General features: G+C 44.1%; 1 protein-coding gene across 1 annotated transcript; it reads left to right on the top strand.

Moving 5' to 3' along the window:
- The first annotated feature begins 1 nt into the window (after position 1).
- LOC120997762 lies at positions 2-12,026 on the top strand. Its single transcript, XM_040428031.1, has 5 exons — positions 2-148; positions 7,475-7,611; positions 7,911-8,745; positions 10,163-10,336; positions 11,774-12,026. The coding sequence occupies exons 1-5, from the start codon at positions 93-95 to the stop codon at positions 11,937-11,939; spliced, it is 1,368 nt and encodes a 455-aa protein (XP_040283965.1). The 5' UTR covers positions 2-92; the 3' UTR covers positions 11,940-12,026.
- The last annotated feature ends 1,228 nt before the right edge of the window (positions 12,027-13,254 follow it).

Genomic DNA, 13,254 nt, shown 5'->3' with positions numbered 1-13,254 from the left:
AGCGAACTTTTTGTTGAAGAGGAGGCTTTCGCTTAGCAACGTCTTGTTTGACTCCTCCCTTAGTAACGGAGGATAGAAGCAGAGAAGCCACCATGGCTCAGGGAGCGGAGGGAGCGTTCGTCCTGCACGGGAGGAAAGCAGTGCTCAGGTAGGTGGATGAAGACGTGGGGGCCATTATACTTATAGAGACTCCCTAGATACACCATTGATGGTTATTGATAGGTCTGATGTTGGGAGGAGGGGGGTATCAGTAGGACTACACGTCTCAGCATGCCCTGTAGGCTCTCTAAGGCTGGGGTCATACACTTGCTGGGGCCAGGTGTCTTAAGTTGCATTTTGCAAATGTCTTACAATTTGCAAGAGAGTGAAAAATAGGTTTTTCCAACCTAAACTAGGTGTGACTGGATGCCCGACCTCGGTGACCACCCGTTATTTCATGAGTGGTGGTCATGCATACATCATCACTGCTGTCTGGGACTTGGGGAGTCTCCTGGTAATCAAAGGCAGGTGGCAGTGAGGTATCGTCCATAGTGACGTCTCCGCGCCCAGTCATGTGACCACTTTGTTCAGTGGATCTAACGCCGTTTGACGAAACCTCACCTACGGGTAATACAAGGCGAGTGCTACCGTCCACAGGGGACAAGATTCCTTGGGTTTGTCTTGAAGTTCTGGACAACCCCTTTAAAATGTAAGCAATTCAATGGAAGAATTGGGGATGACATGTAGGTCATCTCATGTGGACACTGAAGGTGGCAATAAATATCGACGTTATACCGTAAGTTGTAATTGTAGGAGGCCCATGTGCTGTGACCCCACCAATCTCTAAAATGAATAGGCTACAGGGTTTTCCAACTCCACAGTTTGTACAAAGCTGTAATAAGTGAGCGCGGAAGAGTCCGAAGTGCGTGGGTCCATCAAGAAGCTGAGCTGTGGCCATAACATGACCAAGACCTTTAGTGAAGTAACTTCAAGGGGTTATCTGGTTTGTTCATAATGTGGGTCCTCCTGAGATCTTGATGGTGGGAGCACTCTGCTATCAGCTACTATTAAGAATAGGAAATCTATCGATCTATCTATTTGTCGTGGTACTTGAAAGTTTGAGAACCCTTTAGAATTTTCTGCATTCCTTCATATATGTGACCTAAAACTACATCAGATTTTCAAACAAATCTTAAAAGTAGATAAAGTTAATCAAATCCACCAAATGAGTTAAAAATATTACATTTGGTCTGGTTATTTTTTGAGGAAAATGGTCCAGTATCTGCGAGGGGGCAAAAGTATGTGAACCTTTAGGATCAGCAGATTATTTGAAGGTTAAAGGGAGTCTGTCACCAGATTGTGACCTTATAGACCGCTTACATAGCGCTCTAGCATAGCAGTCTATGATTCTAATGGTACCTTTGATGTTTGCTTGTGAAGTTCCCCCAAGGCAAAAACGGACTTTTATTCATATGTAAATTAGGGCTCGCAAGTGCCCAGGGCGGCGTTCACCTCGTTGGAGCCCAGGCTGTTCTGCCTCTTTTCGTCATATCCCTGCTCCAGCCTCTTCCTCTGCCCGCCCCGCTCTTCCTTTGCGTCCTCCTTCTCTGCAGCGAGATCCCGCGCCTGCGCTATCCATTGCTTGGCCGGGGCATGCGCACTGCGATGCCCATTGTGGGTGTCTCTGGTCCGCCTCCTCGCCGCTGTTTCTCGCCGTTGGCCGGCGCATGCGTAGTAGATACTGCGATGCCGTGCCCACAATGGGCATCGCAGTGCGCATGCCCCGGCCAAGCAATGGATAGCGCAGGCACGGGATCTCGCTGCAGAGAAGGAGGACGCAAAGGAAGAGCATCAGTTCATTTATTTCAGTAATGCAACTTAAAAGGTGAAACTAACAGATGAGAGACTCATTACATGCAAAGCGAGATATTTCAAGCCTTTATTTGGTATAATTTGGATGATTATGGCTTACAGCTTATGAAACCCCAAAGTCACAATCTCAGGTCCCCTTTGCTCATGGGGTGTGGATTAATTAGCTGACTACAGTGTGACACTTTGAGCCTAGAACATTGAACCTTTTCACAAAATTCACATTTTGAGCTGCATTACTGCAATTCCTTTAAAGTTGCATTACTGAAATAAATGGACTTTTGCACGATATTCAAATTTTTCGAGTTTCACCTGTAGCTGCAGAAGGAGGTCACACCAGATACTGAAAGCAAAGGTTCACATACTTTTGCCCCTCACAGATGGGATATTAAAGCATTTTTCTCAATAAATAAATGACCAATTCTAATATCTTGACTCATTTGTTGGATTTGGTTATCTTTATCTACTTTTAGGACTTGTGTGGAAATCTGATGCAGCTTTAGGTCAAATTTATGCAGAAATACAAAACATTCTGAAAGGTTCACAAACTTTCAAGCACCACTGTATCGATCATCTTTATCCAGATCTATCTCTCTATCTATCTCTCTCTATCTATCTCTCTATCTCTCTATCTATCTCTCTCTATCTATCTCTCTATCTCTCTATCTATCTATCTATCTATCTATCTATCTATCTATTTATTATCTATCATCTATATCTATCTATTATCTATATATCTCTCTATCTATCTATCTATCTATCTATCTATCTATCTATCATATATCTTTCTATCTATCTATCTATCTATCTATCTATCTATCTATCTATCTATCTATCTATCGCAATCTATCATCTGTGTAAAGTGGACATTTCCTCTAAAACTGAACATATACATCTATCTCCCTTCACTTTTCCAAAAATGTTCAAATGTAAACCTAATTTCTTGAGCGTCCAGATGTATTTTGCGGCTTGTCCTCCTTCTATGATGCCGTTGAGCACCTCCTGCCTCCGGTTTCCCGTAGCTGCTTCCATAATGTCAGTAACAATGCATTCTGTGAATGGGGGGGGGGGGGGGTTTCGCTGTAGGACCGCTCGCTGTCATGGAAACCGCTGCAGCCGTCCCACACATCCTCAGTAATAAAGGAGATTGTGCGATTATTGAGGATCCCAAACCTGACACATGATCCTTATATTGTATTAGATGTATCCAGCCTGCAGGGCTGAGCTATTAAAGGCATACATCGAATAAAACGCAATAGTCCAGACTGATTCAGTCCGGTTATATTCAGCTTCTCAGAGGCTAGGTTCACATCTGCGGCAGACGTTCCAGCAGGAGCCTCCGTTGCGGATTCCGGCAAATAAAGGATGAAATACTCCTGCACCCAACAGTTTTTGTCCGGCCAACATTTTTGCCGGAAATCGACCGGATCACTGCCGGACCTGATTGCAGTCAGCGGGGATCCACCGGGAAGTAGAGGATCCGGCAGGCTGAACCAGGCCTGAAAATAACCAGGAGGTCGTCTGAGTTCAGGTTCAGGGTCACAAGGATTTACTTTAAAGAGAAAATTACTAAAATGAATTGCATATATTCCAGCAAAATGGAATGGATAAGATATTTACTATATAATGTACTGGATGTGATGATGGCTGCTAGTAAGAAAACAATAGCAGTGTCCCAGGTAGATGTTACCAGGCTCTGGTGCGGTATTTCCTCTCGCGGTCGCCAGCCACGGGCATCTCTGGCAGCATTCCCTCTAATAATCTGGGCACCGTTCCCTCTAAGCCGGGTAACAGAGGACTGCATCAACTAAATGTTACTGTGCAGCGTCCCAATACAACAGCCAGATATAGAGAGCTACGTAATATCTAGATAAACCGTACTAAAGGTCATTGCCTACGGTCCTGGTGGGGTAGGAGAGTGAAGGGGTTAATGTCTGTATACAGTACCTGGTGGTGGAATAGGAGACTCTTGGGTAATGAAAGGATTAACGTCAGGATGCCTGGTGGTTTATGGCAGTAAAGGGAGTTAAGCCAGACACACACAATCTAGTTCAATGCGAGGAACTCGCAGCGTGTGTCAATCTCCGCTGACAGGATCGCACAGCATTAGGGCTCATGCACACGACCGTGTGCTGCCCGTGGTCGTATTGCAGCCCGCATACGGTGGGTCCGCAATACACGGGCACTGGCCGTGTGCAGCCCGTGTATTTCACTTCAATGGGTCCGCAATCCGGGAGATGCGGAATGGAGGCACGGAACGGAAGCCCACGGAAGCACTACAGAGTACGGCTACATGCACACGACCGTATGTGTTTTGCGGTCCGCAAATTGCGTATCCGCAAAAAAAACGGATGACGTTCCGTATGGCATCCTTTTTTTTTTTTGCGGATCCATTGTAATAATGCCTATCCTTGTCCGCAAACTAGAAAAAAGTAGGACATGCACTATTTTTTTTGCGGAGCAATGGAACGGACATACTGATGCGGACAGCACACAGTGTGCTGTCCGCGTATTTTGCGGACCCATTGAAATGAATGGGTCCGCATCCTAGCCGCAAAAAAAACGGATCGGATACGGAAACAAAATACGGTCGTGTGCATGAGGCCTACTTCTGTGGGTTTTCTGTCCGTGCCTCCACACCACAAAAAAGTAGTGCATGCACTACTTTTTTGCGGTGCGGACAGATCACGGACCCATTCAAGTTCAATGTGTCTGGATCTGTCTGCGGCCGCTGCACGGATGTTGCCGTGCATTGGGGACCGCAAATAGTGGTCCCCAATGCACGGAACAGCCAGCACACGTCGTGTGCATGAGCCCTAATGCTGTGCGATTCTGTCAGTGGAGCGGAGGAGAACCGGACCCCTAAGGGCTCCTTCACACAAAACTTTTTTTTGCGTTCCGTATACGGAACCAATTATTTCAGTGGTTCCGCCAAAAAAACGGAATGTACTCTGTATGCATTCCCTTTCTGTATTTCCGTTCCGCAAAAAAATAGAACATGTCCTATTATTTGCCCGCAAATCACGTTCCGTGGCTCCATTCAAGTCAATGGGTCCGCAAAAAAAACAGAACACATATGGAATGTACTCCGTATGTCTTCCGTATCTGTTCCGTTTTTGCGGAACCATCTATTAAAAATTTTATGCCCAGCCCAATTTTTTCTATGTAATTACTGTATACGCCATACAGAACGGAAAAACAGAATGTAACTGAAACAAAAAATGGGTCAGTTAAAAACGTTCCGCAAAACACTGAAAAAGCCATAAGGGCTCATGCACATGAACGTATTTTCTTTCCATGTCCGTTCCATTTTTTTTGCGGACCGTATTCGGAACCATTTATTTCAATGGGTCCGCAAAAAAAACGGAAGGTACTCCGTGTGCATTCTGTTTCCGTATGTCTGTATTTCCGTTCCGCAAAAAAATAGAACATATCCTATTATTGTCCGCATTACGGACAAGGATAGGACTGTTCTATTAGGGGCCAGCTGTTTAGTTCCACAAAATACGGAATGCACATGGAAGTCATCCATATTTTTAGCGGATCCGTTTTTTACCGAACCGCAAAATACATACGGTCGTGTGAACAAGCCCTTACACTGATATAAAGCTGTCGATTCCAGGACTCACAGGGTCAGACAGCATTATAAATCATTATAAGGGCTCATGCACACGACCGTTGTTGTGTTGCGGTCCGTTTTTCACTGATCCGTTGTTCCGTATGCGAGTTTTTTTTTCCTCTGATTTAAGTCCTCTTCCGTTCCGTTATTGCACAAAACATATCCATATGGTTTCCGTATTTGATCCTTTTTTTGCGGATCGTATCGTATACAGAAACAGTAACTTATTAATCACCAAACACATGAGCAATATGGGCTGGGCATAGCGTTTCTACAGTATGGCTCCGCAAAATACGGATGAAATGCGGATGACATACGGATGTGTTCCATGTGCGTTCCGTATTTTTGGCGGATCCATTTAATTGAATGGGGCCTCGGACCTTGATTTGCAGACAATAATAGGACATGCAGTACTTTTTTGCAGAATGGCCATGCGGACATACGGAAACGGAATGCACACGGAGTACCTTCTGTATTTTCTACAGCCCCATTGAAGTGAATGGTTCTGCATACGGTCTGCAAAAAAACAAAAAGGAATGGAAGCGGAAAGAAAATACGTTTGTGTGCATGAGCCCTAATTCTGTGCGATCCTGTCAGACAACCAGAGGTCAGAACAGGACCACACGCTGCAAGTTCCTCACATTGAACTCGCTCGTGTGTATGTCTGGCCTTTATGTGAGTATACCTGGCTATCTAGGGCAGTGAAAGGGTTAATGCTAATATTTCTGGAGGTTTAGGGCATGAAGAGGTTATGTCAGAATCCCTTGTGGTCTGGGGTAGGAAAGGGGTTAATGTCAGTATACTTGGTGAAATAAGAGAGTGAGGGTTTACGGTAAGGATCCTAAAGGGTCTTTGTAGTGAAGGGATTGATGGTTGATTTAATTCCAGTATCCCTGGTGGCCCAGGGCAGTTATATTGTATATTATCTTATTATAATATTTTTATTGTTTTATATAATGTTTTTATATAATTTAGGCTACTTTCACACTAGCGGCAGGACGGATCTGACAGGCTGTTCACCCTGTCAGATCCATCCTGCCGCTATTTCGCCGCGCTGCCGGACCGCCGCTCCGTCCCCATTGACTAAATACTGGGGACAGGGGCGGAGCTCGGGCACAGCATGGCAGCTCGCGGTGAGAGAATGTATTAGCTGCTGTCTATTCTCCTGAGAGTTTGCTCCTTCGGTATAGTGCCTACAGGGAGTCTGCGGTAGTCTGAATCAAACCTCCGGTCTTATCATAGGTCCTGGCTGCTGCTGCTCTCTCCTCTCGCCATGCATCTCCATCTCCTCAGATTGGCTGCTGTGTATACCCACATCAGAAAGTCAGTGAATGGAGAGCTGATTTCCATCGCAACCAAGGAAATATTATTGTAAAAAAACTGATAATAAACCACCATAAAGTTTACCAGGTAATTGCTGCGCAGGTACAGCGTGGAATGAGGCGCAGTCATACCTGCACACAGTGCACACAAAATCTAGAGGAAATCCGTACAAAACCACATATTAATCCAGCGGTTTTTGTATGTTTTTTATGTGTTTTTTGGTGCAAATTTTCTGTTTATATTTGCAACCCCATTGAAGTCTATGGGGGAAACCACTCTACAGAAGGTGTGGAATCGCACCAATAATTGGCATGCTGGATATTTTAAAATTCGCACGGCAGGTCAGTTTCCGCACAGATAAAATAAAAGCAAAGGGTACATGAGATTTGACAAATCTTATTCACTTTGCTGGTACTGTATTAACGCTGCGGGTTTTCCATACGATAATCCATGCACAAAACCTGTGTGTAGTCCGCAAGTGTGCAGGTACCCTTAGTGGGATCATGGAGGATCACTTCAAGCCTGGGGGCATATTTCCTGAAGTCTACAATAACCTCTTGGTGCTAATCTTTACACGTTAGATACCGTATGGAAGGGACATATGCTTTTCTCCTTGTCCACTTGCCAAGTAGTCAGTTATTGTCTACTACACACCATTGAAGTCTTATAACCTTCATTTTTCAGAGAGAAGCCATATGAATTCCTAAGCAATACGCAGAAGACGACAAGCAGCCATAATCTTAGCTTTCAAGAGTCTGCTAACAATCGTAGATTACATGGGAGCCGAGGGGAAGGACGCACATTTCCCGATGAATTAAATGGTAAGCCTAACCTGTTGTCTATTTTAGTAGAAGTGACTATTTTTAGGGTGTTTCCTTTTTATGTTGTGTACTATGTATAGATATACAAGGTATATATATTAAGACTGTAGAATAGATAGTATGACTCTTTTAAGTGGTAATTCATGTGCTTTGTCCTTCCACCCTCCAATGAGGAGTTGGGGCATGGAGTGCGGGTTATCTTGAAGGCCAGCAAATAAAGGTTGAACTTAAAGGATGTTCTGTTGAATTGGAAATGTAAAATGTAATGTTTCTAACCAGACATCCTGCATTAAAACCAGGTAACACACTGTCTTCATATACCAAAGAGAATATCACCATCGATGACTTGGAGGAAAATTTGAGGAAACTCCAGGTACAGGTGGATAGTTTGGCTTCTAGTCTGAATTTTGAAAGCAAGAGATCAAACTCCAGTATCCATGAGTGGCCAAATAAAATGGATGACTCCTTGCATAAAGGTACCAGTGATCCTACTGTAGCATCAGACTGGTTTTTAGAGTCAAATCATCTCAACAAGCCACATGAGATGTTTTCTACAGTACAGAGTTCTGGGCTACCAACATTTTCGAAGTTATCAATAAGCCGCCCAGCTGTCATTGATCCATTTTCAGAGTTGAATTCCACATCTTCATCTTTGACCCCTTCAGACATTGCTTACAGAGAATCCATCCCTGTGAAGCTTGGTGCTCCTCATATTGTTGGAGTCAAGTCTTTATTACCCCCCAAGATCGCTGTACGTTCTGGTTCTCCAGAAAGAACTAGAGTTTCTACAGCAAGAGGAAGATCTCAGTCCCCAGACCGTTCTCATTCATTTTCCCCTGCCTCAAAGAAAACCAGATGGCTGAGATCAAGTTCTCAATCGCCAAAGCCCATCTGGAGGCCAAACTCTGCCAAAACTAATGCCTGTGCTCAACCTCCACCAAGAATGAAATCCAGTGGGAAGACATCATCTTCCAATAGGCAGTCACGCTCACGGTTCTACAGACCAGGAACTTTGGTCACAAGGTCCTTCACTCCTCCGAGGAAGATGAGAAGCAATCTGAGCTATTCGTGGTCTCCGTACAGCATCCCATCATCTGCAATATCGGCACCTACTGCAGAAGAGATCAGTAATAGGTATAGACTTGCCTTGCTTTTTTTCTGGTATGCTAGACCTCTTTGACTGTTTATGTAGTTACAGAAGCACTCCCACACAACTTTTTATTCTCTGACCTGTTAGAAAGGTACATGATATAAATGGTTGTGACGGTAATCTTCTTGCCAGTGACTGTATTTTGTGAGTTATAACCTAACTTCTGATCTTCAGCTGTGTCATGTGACCAGCACTCTGATCTCCAACTGACACAGGACAGGAAGTCAGTTACTTCTCTGTTCTTTCATATCTGATAGGAATACATAGAGAAACTGGCTTCCTGTCCACACATAAGATGCTGTGTTATTTGGAAAGTCAGTGTTGGTCACATGACACAGCTGAGTGTTTGAAGCGAGGTTATAACTCACAAATACAGTTACTGGTAAGAAGATTACCTTCACTACAGTTTGCGTCACGTACCTTTCTAACAGGTCAGAGAATAAAAGAAATTGTGGGAATGCTTCTTTAAGGCTGAATGAGGTAAGATATTACTTGAGCATTGTGTTTTGAAGCTGTCAAGACCCTTTGCGTTTGACCCCACATATTAATCGTAAAATATACTGTTTCTGGTATATTGCAGTAGGGACTTCTTTGAGTGAGATGTCATGATGCAGGACCACATTTTAAATATCTGGGCCTCATACGGTCAAATGGACAGGACCTCCATGTTCAGTCCCACATCTCCTAAACTCCATCTTGTAGATTTGGTGTCCAATTGAGGGATTGGGGGAACTAGCATTATGACAATACAGGATAAAATTTCCCCCTTTTCATGCACAATAACCCAGAGATTTAGCAAGTTTTGGGTAAGGGTATCCCAGTTATGAATAGTGATAAGCAATTTTCACCTATTTATGGGATAGTTAATAACTGCGAGGTCGGTGTGGGTCAGACCACTGAATCCCCACCAATTTTCAGAAGCTTACCCATTTGAACGGAGTGGCGGTCGAGTGTGCACAATGCTATTCTATTCAAAGTCTATGCGACTAATGGAGATAGCGGAATACAGCTCTCTGCAATCTCCATACCGTCTGAACTGAGCATCAGAGAACATGGGGAGGTGAAAATTGGTTATACTGCTGTACAACTGTAACACATCCTTTTTGAGCCTAGAACATTTGTGGGAAAATGCAATTGCAGTGACTCGCAGCGGGCGGGCAGGAGTCTTTTAGGAGACATACTAGACACAGTACTATCTATACTTCTCTGATGTACATATGTTTATATGCCAATAGCCAAACAGAATTGGCCTGGGATGTAAGACCGGTGCTGCTATTGGGACTGCAGATGACTAATATGGAGTAGTCCCAGCTTTCCATGACTTGACCATACGATGTACTCTTTAACCCTGATATGCTATACGTGTTGATGATTTAATGAACATTGACTTTGTTGTGTTAGATTCTTGAAGACACTGGCAGGGGCCGATGTGGGGATTTCTGTCGTGGAAGCTTCTCCGTACCAGCAGGAGCTCACTCGGTTACGACTGGAGCGGCTCCGCGTGGAGGAGGAATTGTTACTGGAGATTAAAAGGCAGCAGGAGCTGGAAAGGACCCGAGGACCAAAGCCAAAGTGGTGAGAATCTGTATTTCTGATCTCTCGTGGTCTCACTGTCATTTATAGAAACAGTCAACAACCTGCCCTTTTGTACTTGTCATCAGTTTAGAGGTAGGAATAGCATTGTTTCCACCCTGCTGGGTCTTTTTCAATCTTGAAATGTGAAGAAAGGCTTATTGCTGTGACTTCTTCAGTACTTTTCCCGTTAGTGACCTCCCCTGATTCAGTCATACGTACTTAACCTATTTTTCTTGTTGGAAGGATTCAGAACCGGGAACATCCTTCTTGTTGCACGAACCAGCATTACCCATCTTAAGGTCCGTTCATGTAGGATCTGAGCCTTTCATCAGATGTATACTTTGGGAGCATTGCTGTCGTATACCTCTGATAAAAGGCTCTGACGTTCTGTAGGCTACCGAATAGACATCCCCTATTAACTCCTGTATACCACGTGGTATAGTCGACTACGTTTGTCTATACAGTAAGAAACAAAAATATACTGACTTATAGCAGCCTGACCAAAACCAAATAGTCACCGTTATGAGATCAGCATATAGCGAAGAAGGACCGGCACTCACTTTCTCTTGAAGATACTTTTATTCAAAGCATAATAGCATTATCAGTGACTACTTTCGGTCCAAGCCTGAGCTTTTTTCGAGTGGGACGCCTTCCCTGGACATGTGCAAACCGCAGTGCTGACCCATCCTCTTCAATAGTTTTGAGATCAGGTGACTGGAGCCCTATGGAGACATTTGACGTATACTTGTATGTACAGCAAATGTAGGGTTTGAAAGAAATGTGAACAGAGCCTTAGGTGACCAGGACACTTGGCCTCGGAGAATAATCTTGTCTGTTTTTGACCATCCAAATGAGAACCAGTGGCAAAAGTTATCCAACTTTTAGAAGTAACTGTGCATAAAAATTCTGCTTGGTCTGTTGGAACAAGGTTGAGCACATATGAAGCTCAACTGTGGTCCCTCTCAGTAAATTTGGAGGAGGAGGGGGTCCTCATGCCTTCTGGGCATAATTTTATATATTAATTTACCTTTGATCAGTACTGTACACATGCCAAAGGTGTAACTTTTCAAGTAGAAGTCACCCGGGGAGTCATCTCATCTTTGTGGTTCCTGCTTCTTTAATCCCTGGCAATTTGCTTCTGTTGACAGGAGCAGACACCTCTGGTCATACGGTCACCGCAAAGCAAATGTAACATTACCTGTCAGCTATTACAATGAGTGACAGAGCAGATAAATACATGGATCTGCCAGAGACTTCCCTCTATGATGCCCTTATGCACTAATAGTTATCCAGATGAGACTGCCACCTCCACACCTCACTAGTTATATCCAGATGCCCTAATAGAAAGGAACGTTGTCCATGACCGCTAGACTGACATTATGGAGAAGTAAGTTTATTAGTTCTCGGTCAAGTTCACATTCTGCATTTTACCTCCAGGTATGAGATGAAGAACGCGCAGTTCCATTATGAAGCTCGGAAGAATAATGAGCTTCTGAAGACCAGTAAGGATTACCAATCAATCTTCAATTACCGTCAGGATCTCTCTGCCTCATCCAAGGATTTTCAGGAGCACTTTAAGATTTCACACTTGGAGCCGGTATAAATCGCCCCTCTGCTTGCATAATGTGATGCGTTTCCCATGCCTTTGGTAATGAGGCAGTGTGCAAATATATACTGTAGGTGTGTTAAATAGATTCAGAAAAACTGCGTTCAGGGAAAGTTGGGTGTACGTGATAGGCCGAGTTCACACTTCAGTTATTTGGTCAGTTATTTCCATCAGTGATTGTGAGCCAAAACCAGGTGCGGGTCAAAAACACAGATCTTTCCCTTATACGTTATCTCGGAGTAGGCTTCACTACTGGTTTTTGCTCACAATAACTGATGGAAATAACTGACCAAATTTAGGGTGGGTTCACACTAGCGTTAGGGATTCCGTTATGGCTTTCCGTTATAACATGGTTATAACGGAAAAAAACGAAATCCATAAGACGGAAGGACGGATCCGTTCTTCTGCCCATAGACTTGTATTACGACGGAATGCAAAACGGAAGCTTTTAAAAGGCATTCTGTTTGCTTTCCGTCCTAATAGAAGTCTATGGGTCCCAGACGGATCCGTTATGCTTTCCCATAGACTTATATTAGGATGGAAAGCAAACAGAATGCCTTTTAAAGGCTTCCGTTTTGCATTCTGTCTGGGCATTCCGTTATACCCATGTTATAACGGAAAGCCATAACGGAATCCCTAACGCTAGTGTGAACCCACCCTAACTGAAGTGTGAACTCTGCCTTACTATAACTCAGGGCGTGTGTTTGTAACCAGTGCTGCGGGTTTGTTACAGTTTCGTAGTATGGTTTAGCACTTGTACACCAACTAGTTTTTATTTTATTTCAACCCACGCCTGATGTAACCTATTTTAAAAAAAATCTTAGTTAAAGGGGTTGCTCTAGAGCAGGGATGCTCAACCTGCAGCCCTCCAGCTGTTGCAAAACTGCAACTCCCATCATACCCTGCTGTAGGATGACCGGGCATGCTGGGAGTTGTAGTTTTGTAACAGCTGGAGGGCCGCAGGTTGGGCATCCATGCTCTAGAGGGATACTAGTGACCATGCATTGGGATGGGACAGCAGTGTCCGATTGGTGGGGATCTGACTGCATTAACCCCCTGCTAATCACAAGAAAAAAGTGGCAGTGCCACCTTGGAAAGCATGTGCCACTTTGCTCTGCTTTTTCCACATAGGAGGCCATTGACAATAATGGACCTTGTGACAGCCTTGTGGGCAGAGCTACTAAGAGACAAAGTGGCACTTCTACTTTATTTTAGTGATCAGTGCGGGTTACAGCAGTCAGGTCGCTGCCAGTCAGACATTAATGGCATATCCTTGCGGGTATGGCCCCAATGGCTGAGAAAGCCCCTTTAC

The sequence above is a fragment of the Bufo bufo genome, chromosome 1, assembly GCF_905171765.1.
Source record: "Bufo bufo chromosome 1, aBufBuf1.1, whole genome shotgun sequence".
NCBI classification, from domain to species: Eukaryota; Metazoa; Chordata; class Amphibia; order Anura; family Bufonidae; genus Bufo; species Bufo bufo.
Note: the sequence above shows the minus strand (reverse complement) of the source record. Positions and strands in the feature narration are given on the sequence as shown.